A 19,370-nucleotide genomic window follows, 5' to 3' on the forward strand; every position below is an offset into this window, starting at 1 on the left:
AGATTTACAAGATTTACACTGTTATCATTGATAGTTTCATATATTTAAAATGGGATAGTAGTTATTTGTCTGCTTGAAAAATATTGTTCACATAGGAGGTGTTTGGGCCTCATTACGAGTTTGGAGGTAGCCATGCCCTTGATAAGGGCATGGCTACCCCAAACCCGGGTCCGAGTTCCCTGAATGGGGAAATACCGCACCATTCTGACCTTGGAGGGCCCGGTATTTCCCCATTCAGGGAACCCGGACCCGGTACATCCCCATTCCCATTTGAGCCCCCATAGGGCTCAATGGGAATGGGGAGGATGCTAACAATGGGCCCGTTAATGATGGGGCCGTTGTTAACATCCAGGTCTGACCTCGTAATGAGGCGGTAGGGGGTTAATGGCACCGGCAGCTCTACCGACGCCGTTAACCCCCTACCGCCAGGGTCGTAATGAGGCCCTTTGTCTTGAATGTTTTAAGTACTTTGGGACTTGTGATATAACATGTCTGCCTCCAATGCAGGTGGAGCGGAAGGCAGACTATATAGGGACTCCTGGCTGAAATTGCACTGGCCACCTGGCCTCCCTCTGACCTCAGTCCCAGGTCCCCTACCCCGTCAGTTACACAACTGCACTGCCTCCTTGGCACCCCTGCACTTGGGGAATGTTTTCTGTATCCCTATAGTCCCTACCAGCACTTGGCACCTGATTTCTGCACTTGCCTGCACTTGCCACCAGTTGGCCGCACTTTTCACTTATTGCTTTATTTATTGTTTTTATTTTATTGTCGATCCCATGTACTGCACTTTTCCCCTTCCCCCTGCCCCTGCATTTGCGTGATCTCATTGACACCTGGCCTAGTAAGATCGTTGTCTCTGTCTTCCCTCTGTTCCCCCTCCCTTGCCTCGTCGTACCTTGAAACACTTGTGTATAGGCGCGCTAAAAATGCCATATCATATCATGTCAATGCTGCCCATGATGCAGTTGTGTAGTGGGCAGCATTATGGCTTTTTTCTTGGTGGTGGTAAGGCACCAGTCCACGGACTGCAAAGATTCTTGCTCCTTTTCTACACCCTGACCCAGTAACAACCAAAATTCCACCAATAATTCTGCGGACACATTAGTGATGTTGCTGCCGTCCACTCTGTGGAATTTGTAATTTCAAAGATGCCTCAAAATATTCTTTGGAAAGTTCTCCAGTGCGCCTTCCATCTAGGTCCACTCTATGTAAAATACCTTAAAATGGCACATCGTTAGGAGGGTAACTAAGCTGGGAGGTTTTAGCAAGTTTCCAACATCATGTCTTAAGAGGACCACCTTTAGGAAATCTATATGGAAATCATAAACCTGTTAACAAATGCAAATTTCAAAATCACTACTGGTCATATTGCATGTAATGTCTTCACAGAGATGAAATCTGGAAGAGAATGCAAGCAGACATTGAGGCAACAGTGGACGTGCTACAAACCTCTAGTACAGAGGGAGTGAATTATGGTTATTAGGGAAAATTTGGGGATTCCAGATTATCTGGCACCCTCCCATTAAACATTTGATCAATGCCATTTTAGAACTCATTAGATATAACCTGGTGATTTCTTTTCTGGCATGTGATTGTTCAAGAGTTAGTCAATTTGTTTCAATACTGATTGATTTCTAGGCTCTCAAGTTAAGGTTGTTAGGGTGAACTCCCAGGCAGGCAGAGCCTTTTGCTAGGATTCCGCAGGTGCCGAACTCATGGAAGGCCTAACTCCTTCCCAGCCCAAATGAACGTAAGGTCCAGACAAGTAGCAAGGTATAACTGAGGTTTATTACAGCCAACAAACCACAGGGAACACATGCACGGTGGCGATTCTGGGCACCTCTCAACGAATCCTGGCTCGCAGGCCACTTTTGGTAAAGAATGTCATCACAACCTACGTCATATTCCAGGCCCTTCTCCAAAACCCTAACTCCACTCTGGATAGGTTGTTGAGTGGTAGTTCTCCTATAGGAGCCCATATAGAGATTAGTTTATTGGACCAGGCCACGTCAGGTTTTGGGCTTGGACCATTCCAGAAAATGTTTACTTACTAATTGTTACAGTGTGCGGACCACATGACTGGTCAGTGATCCCAGCTACCCACCCCTAGGGTCATGGATTTTGATTGGTTGAACTGCGGGCCCCCAAGCCTGGGACAAACTCAGTTCCTAGCCCGCAAGACACCTGTTCACAGTGCAGGTGCAATTTATGTGTCTGTGAGGTGTAACTATGTATCAGCGTCATAACCGTATGTGGACCATCATTGCCGTGAGTATGCTCCGTTCCCAGCGCAGAACTGTAGCTTGAGTGTAACAAATTTGTTGCAACCATTGTCTGGTCCGTGAGATGGTTTGCTCTTCCCAGCCACCAAATCTTGGCTCCTCATCAGCGTGGCTGGATCACGTGCTTTGAGACCACGTTTGTGAGCTCAGGGGCTCTGAATTATTCTGTATTTTACAGCGAATGGGCTCCTTTGCAGCTCAGTGTTACTTCGATTCAGGGTAAGGAATGTCACTTGCAACATTACGACCTTGGCAGTGGCTTCATTTTCACGCAGGGGTTCTGCTTGCACAGCATTCTGCAGGGCGTCAGGTTTTCCTAAAACGGCTAGGGCCTACTACGATTTCCTAAACCATGGTCTAGCCTCTACTGTATGTGCCCTTCATAGTATCCATAGGTTAGTACATTATGGCTGTCAGGTACCTTGAGTGCTCCTGCCATTCCATAGGGTTATTTGCATGTAAGCATCTGCAAGCATTTACACGTGCCCTCCATGCTTCTTGCGTTCCTGTGTTGCTGCAGAAAGCTAATGGCAAAAATAATAAAAATGCAGACAGTATGTATATGTCACTGTCCTCTAACTCATAGAACTGTGCGTGGGTGTTCTTTGAATGTGCGGACGACACGTGTGCTTCATGTCTGATACAGCTATGTCATCTTAGTCGATTCTGTCCATGTAGCTGTCTCCGGCTCCCTCTTGTGCATGTTCATCCACTCTGGGTAGTGTTTGCACGGCTCCTGGGTTGTAGGGTCTGGTGAGAGGGCATCCCTCGTAGTAGGTGTCCATTGGGTGAGCAGTGGGTATTGGTGAGAGCTTGTACGATCGACTGCCATATTGTCTTTGGTGCTTCTTTCTGTTTGAGGGTCTTCCGGGACGGGAGGCGTATTCAGACCTTCCCTCTTCAAGGTTGTACGTTTTTCCCATCACACCCAATTTGCATACCTGAAAACGTAAAAAAAGGTGGCACAGTATTGTTTGTTGCCAAGCTGTCCCCGTCAAATCAGCATTTAATCACTATCACCAATGGAAAAGATTTAAAGTTGCTATAACTAGCTACTGCTCCTGCACAGGTTTGCATAGTGTTGTTTCATTGTAGAGATGAGGTGCCTTAATGAAAATTGTGTTTATGTTTCCAAAGAAGGGGTTCTCAATACCTTTTTGCCACTTAACAGAAAGTTACTTACTCTACGAAGATGGCAATCTTTTTTATTAGAAACAACAAAGAAAGGCAGTCCTGCAACATTTTAATTTCAATTTCTTTTTGCTTAAAAATAGGTTTTGGGTCCATCAAGAGGCAGTGTGGGGGAATTTTGTGTGCTGAAATATGTTTTCACTGCTTATTGATTTTGATCTATTAAATTATACTGTATGCTCATGTTAGAATGAAAAATCACTGGAGTATTATGAACTAAATGAGAACGGAGAGTGTTTGAGCATAGAGAATATTAATTATTCATGAGGGTCAATAATATACATTATGCTCTTTGCCACTGTCCGTAGTAACTATCTGCACTCTAGTGTTATATAGAACTTAAACATCATTTACTTTACTTCTAGGGCCAGACATAACATACTGAAAGTATTAATTCTATCCATCCCACCCCCTTGAATTTAATTACCAGCAGCACCAAACCCTCACACTTCTAGCGTTTAGTACCTTCCGAGTTGACTTGGCAGCCCCAGAATTATTATTTGTGACTTTACCTGCAGTACCATAAATTGACATGGGAGTTATTTTAAGCCTACGTATCTACCAGGATTGCCTGAGCCTGCTCTCGTACCCCTCACACACGCAACACCGCTGATCTGCATTTTATAATACTTTAAAACTGCCTTGCAATCCCAGGGTGTATATTAGCTCAACACATACTCTTCTGTGAAGGGAATTTGTAATTGAATTGTAGTTGTTCCAGTGCACCAAACGACACAAGTCTTTATACAAATCAATGACATTTAATGTCCAATTCGTCAGGTGAACATCTTACAAAATGAATAATGAGCTTCTAAATGTCTTTCGTATTGGTGAAACTATAGTATTCTTTTTCGTATTTACTTCTCAATTTTCTTCATTGAGTCTCCTTTGTTTTGTCTTTTTATATCTCTTGCTCAGTTGCCCCCATTGAGTCTCCTTTTGTGTACCTCTGTTTAATGTCTTTTTATATCTCCTTCTCAGTTGTCCTCTTGGAGTCTCCTTTTTAGACCCTCTCCGCGTAGTTCGCCACCTTTTGCTGTGGATCATCAGGAGGATTTAAATATCTCTGACTAATTTGATTCATTAGTGTGGTTCAAACCTGATCACCTTAGTGCCTGATTGCACGTCTCTCAGTGAATGGTGTGTTTTCTTGTCTTCGTGGTCTGTCTGGGTCCTGAGATTTAAGCAGGGGACTGGATTCAGTTGTCCATTGCGGCCGTGCTTAGCCGTTCCTCTTCTTTGTTACGTCTCCCTTGAAGATAGTCCATATATAATGGACAAGTACACATCCATTCTGATGTAAGAATGTACCCCTGCCTAACTACGTGCGTCTGTAAACTCTGTCACTACTTGCCCTCCCTCTTTCTTCTCCCATGCTCATGCTATTCTTCCCTGCAGACTAGGGTTTGATTATCCCAGGCTGAGGGCACAATAAGCCTCGCACAAGGATTGAGTGCTTTGAAACAATTACAATGGTGTTTCGGCACAATTGAAATGTATAGCAGCATAACTATCCGTATGTGGTCTTTCTATGTCCTCTTTCCATTTCTGATTGTCACGTTTTTTTACTAATTATAGAGCGCCCTTCAATCAAATGGCCGCCAACACAGAGAAGAGATGTTGCGCAAAAATAGCTTGCTCCTCAGTAGAACCTTTAATGAACCCTGGCATGAAAACATTAACAACAATGTCAGAATAATGAACGAGCAACGTGTTTCATTATAGGCAATTCAAATTGAAAGGCACACATCAAATGAGTTGATGGCCAATCTGTGATACCCCACCACTGTTATCAATCGTATCCCAATCATGTCTCGCACATGAACTCTGAGCAAGTGACTGAAAATGCCTCAAGTCTTTGTAGAAAACGGAGTTCTTCAGTCTAGTTTACAAGTCTACAGTCAGGAATAGGTGCGCAGAGGCCATGCGGTCAATCCTGATTTGCGTCTTACATATCTAGGATTTAACAGCAGGGGTCAGATTATCAAAGACTTGCACTGGTGCTAAAAAGTGAGCAAATGCTTTCATAATACAAAATGGAGCAAACAGATTTTGTCACAATCCATATAATCTAAAAACGTTTGCATGGGGGCAAAAGTGAAACAGGCTGTTTTGTGTGCTATGTTTTCTGCATAACATGCAACAAAAGGTTGTGTCCATTATCGTATGTAACCTTTGTAACCACTAATTCCACGTAAACTAGTGCCCAGTTGCCTCCGGGTTAGGTGCGCTCTATAAATGTCTAAATAAATAAATAAATAAATAAATAAATAGTGACTACTACATTCCTTTTCATGCTACTCAGCATTCATCATAAATAAAACAGCCTACTCCAATTTTCCCAGGTGAAAACATTCCAGATAAAACTGATTGGGGCTAAATCTGTTTGCTCCATTCCCAATTACCTAAGCAGTAAAATTGGTGTGAAATTAATTTGCTCCACTTTTTTGCACCAGGGCAAAGCTGTGATAATCTGGGCCAAGGAAGTTAAAGTCAGTGAAGCCATTGCAACCCGCTCTCTAGGACCCAGCCACACTCGCAAATAGTTGTTCCTAATCTTTGGGTTAGATGTTCCCTCGCGCCATGGATCCCGAGCTGTGGGGCTCCTATCCTTTAAGCTGCCTGGACATGTGTTCGTTGGATCCGAGGTGGAAACCCACACTGCACACACTGACATATTACTAAAAGGATGCAATGAAACATTAGCGCCTTGGGTCCACGCCCGCATCGCTTTCACACCTGTTCAGATATTTCCCTGATGTGCAAGGTTAGCGGACTGAAAGCACCAGAACACATCTGTTTTGAGGATGTGAACCGCATCTTTAGGTGCCCGCAAATTCAGCTGCACTTTTCTGGTTCCTTGTATTTAGCAGATCGCCACTTTAAATATTTGGAATTCTAATTTGCTGAGTGCGCATTAAGATTAAGCACTTGGCAGGTTTGTGCAGGCTAAAAATAGGTATTCGATTTGCAGTGCTTGTGAATGTTTGATACTAGCGTATCTGTGTGCCCCATTGGTGCTATTCCTCAATGAGATTCTCAATATAGACTGAGGGCCCGATTCATGGAATTATTTGCACGGTTCAAAGTGACTTTGAACTGCTGAAAAGTGACTGCACTGCCGACACAAACCCTGATTTATAAAAGTATGCAAAGTGTATTTTTGCAGTGCAAAGTCAGTACAACGTAATTTTTTGCAGTACAAAATGACTTTGCACCGACTTGGCACTGCAGAAATACAATTTGCACACTTGCATGAATCAGGGTTTGTGTCGGCAGTGCAAAGTATTCCATGAATCGGGCCCTGGTATTTTGGTGAAAACGAACAGATGGACAAGTGTTTTTTTTTTGTACTTTGCCACCGCAAGTAAAAATGTATATATGTTCCTTTCTACTACTGATTTTTTCACTTTTTTTATTCCAGCTCCTTTTGGATTTATATGTAGGAGCAGTTGTCATGCAAGACCGGAGCTGTGAGCAGTCCGTGCCGATCTCTTTACTATTAAAGGAAGCCTATTCTGCCGACAAGAAAGCCTTGGAGGTCGGCTCGGAAAACATGTCAGAGGGCTCCTCCCTGGACTCCTTCTATGATTCCTTATCGGACCTGAATGTGGGGGACATGGACGGGGACTTGTCACCGGAACTTTCTGATTTCCTCAGCCAGGATGAGATTAGCAAGAGTCTTGATCTTGCCCGTGAAGCCTTCTCTGGCTCTGAAACTAGGAACCTCAGCCCGGAACCGGAATGTACTCAATTTTTGAAGCCGGCTCCAGCCAATCCCTCACCCACTGCCTCTTTTATTGAAACCAAGCCAGTCAAGGCTGAGCCGTTAGCTGGATCTCAAGAGGTTTGCCAGATGCCAACAGCAACCATCAGAGCCAAGTCAAAACAGACTCCAGCTATACAAGCAAGCAAAACCCCTTCTGTTGCAAATGAAATACAAACTATTATTACGCCTCTTCTAGCTGCTAGGCCAAGCTTGATCCGGAGCCTTCAGGCTCAATCTGCCGGGAAATGTTGTGCCAAACAGGCTGCAAACCCCAAAAAAACAGGATGCAACAGTGAGGTCACCTCCCGAAACGACCTTTGTAACAAGGCCGCTAACTTCATCGAAGAACTGTCTTCCCTTTTCCGTGACAAGTCAAAAACTAGGGGCCGGAGCCCTGATGGAAACTCCTCTTCACCTGACAGCGGTTATCTCTCCCCCAAAAACGCACAGACACCCCAAATCAATGTCTCTGTCGTTGTACCTCTGGCCAGACCTCAACAAGAAGTCAAGGCTGAAGCAAAGCTCCCTTTGGTAAACCCGGTGAATTCTGTCCTGGAGGATAAGAAGCAAGTTGTTGAGCTGGAAGAACGTGTCAATGTTCGGCAGGTTCAAAGTCTATACAGCGCGCCTTCCGCGCCTCGGTTCGTACACAAATTGAAGAGTCAAGAAGTCCCAGAAGGCAGCATGGTTCGTCTGGAATGCCGAGTTGCTGGAAACCCAGCGCCCCAAGTGAGGTGAGTGGAGAGCATGTAGGACAGTTTGGCCAACAGCATGAGGCTCAGACGGCCCTTAGGGTGATGGGCAAAGGGCTGTCGGAACAGGCCACTGTGGGCCAATTTCATGCAACAATGTGGGGCAGTTTCATTACTTAGTTTACTGTGCAGCCTGTAATTTTGATCAATGTCAGGTGTTCAATGTTATTTCAAAGGCACCATTTGCAACACATGTCGTCCAAAATGTACTCAGACGTACTACTGGATTTGTTATGAAAGCTCCTTCAATTACAAATGCGGACCAATTTCTTTTGGTGCTTGGGCCTGTTTTCTGTCTGCCCAAACCTCCAGGGAACGGCCCAGGCTTGCATTTAAATGTAGACCAGGCTGAAAGGTAACACCGCGCATACTTATGAGCTGACATTCAGAGACGATTTTCCCGACTGACAATGGACGCTGGTATCTTTGAGTCATCTTCTCCTTGGCGTTGCACCTGTTTACCGATGTCTTTGAGTCGGTTTGTCTAGTTTGCAAACTGGCCGTTGGAAAGGCAACTCACACAGCTCATTTCAATATTCTGCTCGCGCTCAGACTGAATCTCAGCTCCTCGGGGACGGACTCAGGTCTGCACGGTGTTCCGTTTAAGCCCTGCCTGAGTCCTCTGGAACACCCGGCCAGCTGCTATCAGCGTAGTCCTCTTATTAAGTTCTGATTACGCGCGTGCTGTTATTTTCACAGAAGGTACAGTGGAAGGGTACCAGGCAAATAGGCTATCAGGCTTTTCAAGGTCACAGCGCTACCCCAGAGTCCATAGCACTGCCCCCTGGGAACGGCGCAATGGAGTCAGAGCTTGCAGGGGGGGGGGGGGTATGCTATCGCTCTAGGCACCTTATCCAGGCTGTGCTCCTTGCTTTTGTAATTATTACAATAAATTGATTCGGAAAACGTGTCTGTTGATCTGTTGTCAAATACCCGAGGAACCTTATCCGCCGGTGGTGTCACGAGGTGAGGCTGTGATAGGCCGCTGCATGAATTCATATCTGTGATGATATCAGACTGACTGGAGTTGGATGGATAACCTGGAATCATATTTTTAAACTTAGAAAACACCAGGAAAGTGATATTTTACCTGGAACTGCCAAGGGTCGGTAGGGTTTTTGAAACCAGAATTTTTACTGTAGGAGTCTTCTTTGTGTTAATATAACGACATCTTTTAAAATGGTGTGTTATCAGGAATGAAATAGGAAGGGCCACATTAGTTGTTCGAAAAAATACTTTTTAAACCTGAATATTGAGATGGCAAAAAACATTATGTGTGGGCAGCGCCGTGGAAAGAGCCTGATTTCAGAGACACACTATTTTGTTATGTTGGATGTTAGTAAAATGTACAGTAAAAGCTTATTTTTTTATTTGCCTCTTTTGGGTAATCAGTGGCGATGGATAGCAAAGTATGCCGGATAAATGTCCGTATTTCAGAGAGTGTGAAAACAAAACATGAAAGTCTGGATAACGGCATCACACAGGCGCCTGCTCCACTTACTGGCATCCTGCACGGTGGAAAAGTGCTTTAGCTGGACATTTAAACAGTTATCCTGCATGTTATCATCTGATGTGCTACTGGAATGGCATTAAGAGGTGCACATCTATATAATAAAATGTATACTGTTTTTCATTATTTCACAATCAGTTACTAGATGTTTTTAGTGCACCCAGAGAGATTCCTACTAACCAATCACGATCTCAAAATGAGAAGTTTGGCCTAATCCATTGTTACAGTAGATCCACTCTTTATATATGCTCAGTCAGTGTATTTACAGAATGGGCCTCATTTCAAGTCTGGCGGTCCGGAAATAAGGATGCCGTAGCAACGTACTGGCACCCTTTCCGGATCACCAGACTACGAGAATGGCTGCAGGTCTGCCTGCCGAGAGCACTGCCCCTGCAGGCACGGTTTTCACAGAAGCACCGGCACGGTTAACAATGGCACTCCGTAGGAATGCGGACTAATAGTTTCTGCCGCCTGGCATCCCAGCCCGTCGCCACCTGGAATATCCCGGTGGCACCAGGATATCAGGCGGCAGAAATGGTATTACGAGGTCGGCTAGCGCCAACCTCGTAATAAGGCTGAATGTTTGTGTTAGCACACTGTGGGCAACCAGGTACATGCGTTTGTCTCGAGCCTGCGCATCAGCCTTTCATTTGTGTCTCGAAGAAAAACATGAAGTATTTTTTACAGCTTGGAAGCATCATCGAACCCTGCAAGAAAGGATGTGCTGCATTCCTATTTTGCAAATGCATTTTGATTTGTGAAAAGGTTGATTTGTAGGACTTGAAGGCATCTTCTATGACTATAGTTAAAGGTCAAAAGAATAAATTAAGTATGAAGCAATGATGAAACTGAGCACACTCAAATACTTCAGTTAATTTTTTTATTAAGCGTTATAGACCTAGCCCAAATGCCATGCCTTATGGGTGTTGAACACTGAGTTAAATGCCAGAGCTCAGTGAGGGCGTTTGACAAGGTATACAGTTGCATACCTCACAATAGGATCAGAGGGCATTGTCTATACAGCTCTTATGTCACGCACTCGTCTTTCGGGTGAAGGGGGGGTGGTTTAAAAAAGACAATCTGCCTGGAGTGTTTGCTGGGAAATGGCTAGTCCAGCAGCCACTTAGCTGTGTAATGAGGAGAGAGGGGCAGGACGTAGATATACGCCGGGCCATATCTGCCAGGAGCAGCCTGGCAATGCAATGTAGGTTTTTTGGGTGTGAGATGGAGGGGCTTATCTACGTCTGCTAGGTTTGTGCTCCATGCATGCATTAACAAAGCAGATGTGCAGCCTGTGGCTTTGGAGGTGGGAATAATTGAGATACTGTGAGATGAATGTCACCACAGCATGACGTGAGCCCTCCTTAACTGGGCTCAGTGGATGCTTAGGGATCCAAGGCCTTGTGTATCCCGGGGCGCTCTTCTCTAGTCCCACTTTCAGCAGTGGTACCCCAGTCCCAACATATAATGCAAAGTGGGTAAAAGACTTTGGTCTCTCTTTAGAGATGACATTTGGGGATAACATGTGTGCCTGGACATTGAAAGAGTCTCTGCACACAAACAAGAGGCAACTCCTACACAATGTTTCCAGTAGTTCGGAACCATGTCTCAGAGACAAGAACAGTTTGGTTCATCTCGGCTCTGAGTGTTGATTTGTACACCCATTCTGGGGTGAGGTTCCCTTGCTTTCTCATACTAAGTATAAATATAGATCTTCCCTTGGGACCTCTGGTTTTGGTAGTGGCCAATGTTGACTCTCAGGAGATATATACATTAGGAGGGCTTCATTATAGAATGATGACACAATTCTCGTTCGCAGCCCTACTCACCATTGCTTGCTACTGGAAATCTTTCCGGCCAACTCTTATTTCGGAGGGACGGCCTGGGATTTAGAGTGCCCTTGCCATAGACAAGATTTCTGCGATCTTGCGTAATGAAACTCAAAAATATGTTACAAATGGACACCCTTCATTGATGTTGCCCATGGGATTGATTTCCCAGGGATACATCGCTTCCCAGTGTCAGTTACCTCTTTTACTTCTTGCTAAGGGGAATGATTGACATCCTACGTTGCCATAACAATGGCTGATGTCGTTTCAGTGGAGCAGAAGGCATGAGTCATGTCCGATTAGGAGTTGAGAATTGGGGAAGAATTTCATAGAGAGGTTCCCTGAACTTTTGATTATGAATTGTCTCGGAACTGTGCTCCCTCCTAGATCAGATTGCTGGATGAAGTGTTAAACTATTTATCTGCTCATTGTTGAAGCTGAGCAATCTCCTGCCTTACTGCCTCCATAGTCCTCAGAATGTGATAATTGTTGTGTGTTTTTTTTACAGTGAGATTGTGTCCACTGTGTTTTTATGTTTTGCCAAAGAATTCACCTTTGGAATTTCATGCAGAAACCTTGAATACGATCTTAAGTAAAAATGTATACATGCAGGAGGGAGTCACAGATACAGACATAGGAACTCAACAGTGCAGTTAAGAAGGTCGGGTTGTGCGAAATTCACAGAAATGCAGCTCTGATGGGGCACAGCTGCAGATCCACCAACACGTTCCTTTAGACGGGTCCCCCTTAATATGTAGACTCTGCCTGTACCCATATAGCTGCACAAAATGCTGTGATGATCCTGTGACTATGCCAATTGGGCATTGTGCATGTACATGATAAGCCTGCAGGGCATGGGTTGTGGCCATTACCATCTGGCCCAGTGCCCATACTTCAAGATCCTAATTCACCAGTGCCCACTAGGTACTGCGCACAAGATATTAACAGATGCCCTTCACCATGCACATTGCCCCTAGGAGCCGCATCTGGGGTGCATGGGCTGCTGCACATCCATTGAGGATTGGGCCCGGCACATGGCTTTCAGCCGTGACCAGTATAAATTGACCATTCTTGCAGTACTTGCAGGGCATGGCCTCCATCCTTGCCCCAGACACAGTAGCCCTACCTGCCAACTTCCAATTCAAGTTTAGTGCCAATCCATTCAGCTGTTGTTTGCACTTCTCCTCTGCTAAAATGTGCACTGGAAATTGTATTGGTACCACTACTTCCCATAACATTGCACACCCTGGATGGAACACGGCAAAACGTCTCAGAAAATCTCAGCGTGGTCTGCACATTTGTTTTGCTAAATTACATCCATTTTTCTCCACAGGGCTTAGTTCCATGGGACTTTTTTTGAGGGTTCCTGCTGGTAGTTTCTCCCCATACAACATTAAAATAGATTGTTTATTCTTTTTGGCAATTTTCGCGCAATTTTGATCCTGGGCGTCCAAGGTATAGTTTATGCAGCTCACTCCCCTTTGCATGTCTGCAAAGCCTGCAGCCACAATCACTTAATTGTAGGCAAAAGAGCACATTGCACCCGTAGGATGCATACCCGGGTGAGGACAGGATGCAGATGGATGCAATACGCCCCACGTGTACAGATTTTGCAGCAGAAAGTCTGCGAGCTCAGGCGCAAATTCGGTCGACATCATCCAATCTGTTCCTGGATTAACATTTGAATTGAACCTACCACAGCCCAATGGATGAGAGCTCCCCAGGGTTTTGGGTCCACTTTCTTTTTTAGGAAAACATGTATCAGACTTTCACCAAAACAAGTAAAGCGTGCAGGCCGATCAATATTCCAAAGTCTCGCGTCAATTCGTTCAGCGTTTTTTTGCGCTACATTGAGTATGAATGCCACATACAACTTTTGCGACTGGTTATAACTATGTACCTTCAAGAAAGAAGATCACAAAACCTGTTGAAGAAATTCAGAGAGGGGTTGATATGTTTTTGTAATAGTTTTGTGGAGATTAAGTCGGGAAATCCAATTACATGCAAATGCTGGGTTGCTGCCGCCGACTTTAATTTTTATTTTCATTTAATGTGTTAAAAGTTAACATTTTGAGGGAAATGGGGTACATGAGGGTTTATATATATGAAAAATATTTCTCTACATTTCCTTTCAAAAAGCCACAGGAATTTGGTGAAAAAACTTTTCCAAAGGGATGTTATGGTTGCAGTGCACAACCACTAAACTCAAAAAGTTAAGCAGTTATGGTTTCCAAAGGGAGCCATAGCGGCGCCCCTCCTACCATAAGCGCATCACAACTTGACCACTGCCATGCACTGTTCATGATGCGTCTCTTTCTTCTGCTTCCCAAGTGAAATTAGGTCATCCTGTTAATGATCAGTTATTAGGGGGGTTATTTGTGTTTAGATTTAAAATGATCCTAACCAGGTTGGGCGTTTCCTCTTTATGCTTTCGCTCTATTCAGTTTGCTCAGGTCATGTTTGAAGTGGGTTTACCTGCATGTTTTTGTGTTGGGATAAGTGTAATCATGAGCAACACATGGCTATGGCCTGTTTTATGACACTGGGGGTGGTGCAGTTACAGTTTGGGACTCTCCAACCCCCCCCCTTCATCCCCCACCCGCCCGATCTACCCACTAGGCAAGGCTTACTGCCATGCCTAATTTCTACTTCTGGCCAATGGGAAGCCCACAAGCATTGGGCTCTAGCCCAGCCTTCCCAAATCTGGACATTTATGGTTGGTTTGGGCTGCAACCATAACATCTATTTAATGGATTTTTTTTCAGTACATTTTAAAGGTTTTTATTACACTAGGTGAATGATAGCTGTACTTTTCCAGTGAATGTTTTGGGCTGCAAAAAGATAAAAGCAAACATGTCTAGAGGGAGCTTTGCCTGAATCATAACTTTTTCCATTGCCACTGGCACCTTCTAGCCAACCGTTGGGTCTACTGGGCATGGCCATTCCCAGTGGACATATTGACATTGTTCCTACCCCGGGCTCCACCAAGAACCTCAAAGTTCCCATTGCGCATCACCCGTTATGTCTAACCCACCCATTCTTCTCATTGTGTATTGCCTCTCGACATGCGCATTCAACACTATGCCCTGCACATTGCCTTTGGGTATACACAGACACCTCTGATCCACGTGTTATGTCCACTGGGCATGCCCTCAACATGCACAACGGGCACAGTTCCTGGGCATGAGCAGATGATGCATACAAAGATAACTATATCTTTATCTTCACTTGGAAGAAGAGTCCGAGAGAGGCAGCGGTACCCGTGGCATGCGGAAATGTGTACCAGTTTATGAGTATTGCTGAGAATGATGGAAAGCACAGGTACATAATACTGAATGGTGTCCTAGGAGCTTGGGTCCTGCACAGGAATTGTTACTAGTCATGTCAAATTCAAGTCAAGCATCCAGACTCACAGATGTAGCACCAGCAAACAGCAAGTAATGGTAGTGACTGCCAAGAAATGGGAGGACATGTGCCTGCGACAGGAACCAGGATTAGAGCCAGCGACATCCTGCTGCACTCATTGGAAGATAAGCAGGTAGTACAGGTGTATCCAACAAAGTGTTGATTAAAAAAAACGTAACCTCGTTCTCATGGTTGCAGCTCTGGGATTAGCAGGAGGCATAACGGAGATAAGGCAAGTTACCACTTGCTGCAGCCCATGTACCCCCAATCCATATGGCTGGAACAGCATTAAAAGATGGCAAAATCATGAGTGAAATTTGTATATTCTGCCTGAGCATAAACACCTCCTTGGACTAAAGACAGTTGGCGATGGTTCTTGTAACCTTTAGCTGAGCATTCTGACGGCCGAGTAATGGATAAGGGCGACCCTGAGCATTCATGGGTGGGAAGCAGCAGCATCCCTTGTGGCTGTGGTGGAGTGCATGCTGCTTTTATAACAAATGAAGTGGTAATTACTACTGCCTACATCATTTGCGTTTGTGCCATTATCCAAAATCACCCAACAACCCAAGAGTGAATCTGAGCGATGGGTTGGGCTTTCTAGCACACCATTACCTTTATGGGTATGATTTAGGCTTTGGGTGACGCCAGCTTGCGTTTGTGGTAATTTTACATTTTTACTGACTCCTTAGAGCTGGTGAGACTATACAATACATAGGAATAGTTTGAGATTGGTGGGCTATACATATAGAAGTCCAGCTGTCATTTGAGGTACTGTTACCCAGTAAAACTCCTAATAAAACCTAATTCACGAAGGTTACGTATAAATGTAACTGCTGTCATGCATTGTGTGGCATACTTTGCAGTTGTTCTTCTGGTAGTACTGAGCATGCAGCTGAATGTCTTCAAAACATGCGATAACCCAAGCAGGCATAGCTTCTGTAAAGATGGCTGAACGGATTTGTTCTAAAGAAAAAATACCACCCATCGAGGACATCTCAATGGAGGACTATGGTTAGAGGGGGACACACAAATATTTCTAAAAAATGTCTTTATTTCATACAATAATATATTCTGACTTTATATATACAAAATGAACTTTAAAATATACATTCTGTGCTCTGAAGGGTTAGTAAAGTGCAAGGTGCTAAAGTGCAATATCAATCAGCATCCATCAGCAGATATGAATACCATTCTCTGTCTATATTCAGTAACAATATCCACATTTTGGCCCTGGTCTCTGTTTTCATTTTACATCACTCCAATGTGATCCCTATTACATTATTTAGTCATCACTGAGAGTGAGACTAGTGATGACATCTATTAATGTCACACTCCACAACTTATGAACTCAGCTCTCAGTGACTCCACATAATCACTGGACATACTTTGATCTTAGTTTAGATAAACGTGAGTCCATGTGTAAATCTATTTTTTGCTGAAGGTTGGTCATTTCATATCGGTTTAATACCGACTCCCCCTGTATGCTTGTCAGTGTGAATCATGCTGCACTGGTCATATCATAGTGGCTTATGAGCTCTTAGTCGTAAGTGACAGCAGGTCTACTTGTCAACACTGGTGTTCATGAAACTGCATTACAAACATCTTGTAAATGCAGAATTATTAGGTATGCATAACCTTGTTGGGGCTGAGCAAGCCCTGAATGGAGTGTTACAAATATGTTAATTCTTGTGCACAGGTTTATGTAGTAGCCCGGCATGAGTCTCATTTCAGAAATTGATGTGGAATGTGTCAAGTGCAAGGACCAATTGGATCTAGTCAGCAGTCTGCAGTGGGAGGGAGATCCCCCTTTAAAGCTGTAGCTAGTAGTAGGTAGATTTAAGGCCTGATTCAGAGAGCGTTTTCCTACGGGATTGCGCCATTATAAAACACTTCTGTGAATCAGGCCCTTGGTGTCCACATTCTGTTGCAACAAGAAGGACAGACCTACACTGAATGCAAAGGCCAGGTTGCAAGGGAGACTGCTTTGAAGGGTGTTCAGAAATGATGCCAAATCGCATTACACACATGACCTTTGTCTCAGGCAGTGAAAGTCTCTTCTCTTACATCTACAAAGGCGGCTTCCATCCATCTCCACGGACAAGCCGATCTGGTTATCATTCACAAGACCATTTTTCCCAATGTAGGGATAGCGTTGGCTGCTTAATAAAGTTTTAAAGGTCTGGATGGGATAATTGCAGGATTTTAACCACCCGGTCCTCACTCATTTATTTTAATATTGTACCAAAACAATATTTACACAATCTTTTTATGGCATCTTTATTCGAGAGTGAGAAATCAGTCGGATTCCACCAAATATATCAGCAACACATTTCCCTTGAGTGATTGGCAATTTAATTGTAAACACATAGCTGCTTACTCGTACTTTCCTAACATCAAACATAAAATTCATCCAATTCACAAACCTGAATTCAACAAACAATGTAGTGAAAAATATCCATCATTTATGAATCCATAAACATCCTCTAAGATCAACTGTTTCTGATGCTCTGTATTGGCTCGGCTCGCTCTCACAAATGTTTCTACTAGATAGGCCCGCCGGCATAACGGCTGTCTGTGGCTGTCCGTGGAGTGCGTGTGAGAGTTGCGTGCTGCATTGCTAGTCCTTGTAAAACAACCCACCAAAATCAGCACTTTTCAGGAAATCGCAGTAAGTGGCGGCCCTTAATTCAACCCTGTGTCTTCCTTGCTAAACGACAAAAGAACAAAGGTTGCTTGATAGACTTTACCGATCATCCCGAAGCTGCATGCAAGTAAGGGGTTGTCTAGCCTCCTTTGTATACTCCCCATGCCCTGACTCACTACTGTTTTACGAGCTGTGCTGGGTTGTTGAGTGCTTGTCTACACGCCACAATTCGTGCGATCATATCTGCTTGGAAACTTTCACTGTCGCTGGCGGGGTTTGTGTGTGAAGAGACAGGGCATGGCAAGGGGGGGGAGTCGGTCTCTGGCAGCTCCTTAAGCTATCAAGGCTTTCCCTGCCTGCCCTTATATCTGCAACGAGTACCACCATTATTGACTTCTTTAATGGTTTTTGCTTCAATTTCCGGTTCATGGTAGTAGCTGCATAGACTGCGGGTGCCGTGAAGCTGCAAGCCACAAGGTGCAAAAGTTCAGGTTTAGCACTTTAATTGCTGACATTAACTAAATACATGTTTTATATACATGTTCTAAATGGTTTAAAAGGCTATTTCTCTTAGGGGTTTAAACGTGTTTTTAATAGCATCTAGCCCTGTGTTTTTATTGTTTTTATCTGTAATTAAACCCAGCATAGCCTCTAATCCCTTCAATTAATAACACCCCCTAAACCCCCCATTATGGCTAAACGGAAGGCAGCACAACCAATTTCACCAATAGGGAGCAGTATGAGGGTGCACACAATGCTTTAACCCATTGACAATGTCAATGCTCTTATTACAGAAATCAAGGGCCTCTTATATGATATCAAAGGCCCCTTGGCCAATAAATTGAAAGCCCCATCACTCAAGAAGACAGCAGCCGCCCCTAATTGCATCATGGAAATTAAAGATATTGAAATACTCCACGAAAGTGTTGCCCCCCATCATAAAACCCATAGTCCAAGTCCAAAGGCAGAAAGACTGGAGAAAACACAAGGACCCTCTGGACAAATATGAAATAGGCCTCTTTGAGGGCCAAGAAGGGGGCAAGAATTAAGAATTACCCACAGCTGAATAAGGAGCAGAATGTGCACAAGTAATAGAGCTACATAATAAGCCAATGGATCACCCAACCCCCCAGAGCTCAATGGGTACTGTGAAAGAGATCCCCACAGCCCTTGAGAGTGGAGGGCGCAGGGCGGAGGGTAACGTGATTGAAGTGAATTATGCTACAGGGGATTGCATTGCCATGGTACCTACTATCAATCCGTATTTGGTTTTGGGGGAGGGTTTGCCTAAGAGAGGAAACTACGCTACCCCCGGTCCCATTGGTCACCCCAGGAAATTGAAGAAAGGGGCTCGTTCCACCGCCCAGAGGTAACATGAACATAACATTGAGCACAAAAGAAATTACCCCCAACAGCCCATTAGGCAAGAATATGGGCTCTATGGACACACCGGGCGAACCCCTGGCTTTGTTGGACCTCTTATGTGGCAGGGTTGAAAAGATGATTAAGAGCTACCTGGACCAGGTTGCCGCAGACTTAGTGTCCATCAAGGCCAGGTTGATTCCAGTACCTGGTGTGAATGCGCCTGCTCCGAGTGTCCAAATGCCAACCTTGCCTAGACCCAGTGATATCCCAATAGTCCAAAATCTGATAAATGACCCACAATATAGGGGTAATCATAACAGAGTGGCCTGACCAGGGGGTCAGGAGAGAGGGTTGCAGGGCTCGTCCCTGGGGTAGGTGGGAGGAATATCATAAGTAGAGCACTGAGTAGACCTTGGGAACAGTGAGGTGGGATGATGGGGTGGTCAATAGGTATATCCCATCCCCCCACCAACCCGTGGGTCCCCTTTGAGGGCTCTCCAAACCAAACTCCACACCCCTGAGGCCCCTTCATGGGAGAGGCAATTGGGGAGGCTATTAGCATAGTTATGGCAGGGTAGCCACCGCCCCAACACTAACCGCAAGGCCTAACCCCGCAG

General features: G+C 44.6%; 1 protein-coding gene across 2 annotated transcripts in view; it reads left to right on the top strand.

Annotated features, from left to right (window-relative positions):
* PALLD (palladin, cytoskeletal associated protein) overlaps positions 1-19,370 on the top strand; it is a 1,335,292-nt gene that overhangs the window by 55,209 nt on the left and 1,260,713 nt on the right. For both annotated transcript variants that reach the window (XM_069631388.1, XM_069631389.1), the window contains exon 2: positions 6,901-7,979. In XM_069631388.1, coding sequence (XP_069487489.1) covers positions 6,934-7,979 — 1,046 coding nt within the window. In that variant the 5' untranslated portion in view covers positions 6,901-6,933. The remainder of the gene's footprint in view (positions 1-6,900; positions 7,980-19,370) is intronic.

The sequence above is a fragment of the Ambystoma mexicanum genome, chromosome 6q (assembly GCF_040938575.1).
Source record: "Ambystoma mexicanum isolate Mex_15411 chromosome 6q, UKY_AmexF1_1, whole genome shotgun sequence".
NCBI lineage: Eukaryota > Metazoa > Chordata > Amphibia > Caudata > Ambystomatidae > Ambystoma > Ambystoma mexicanum.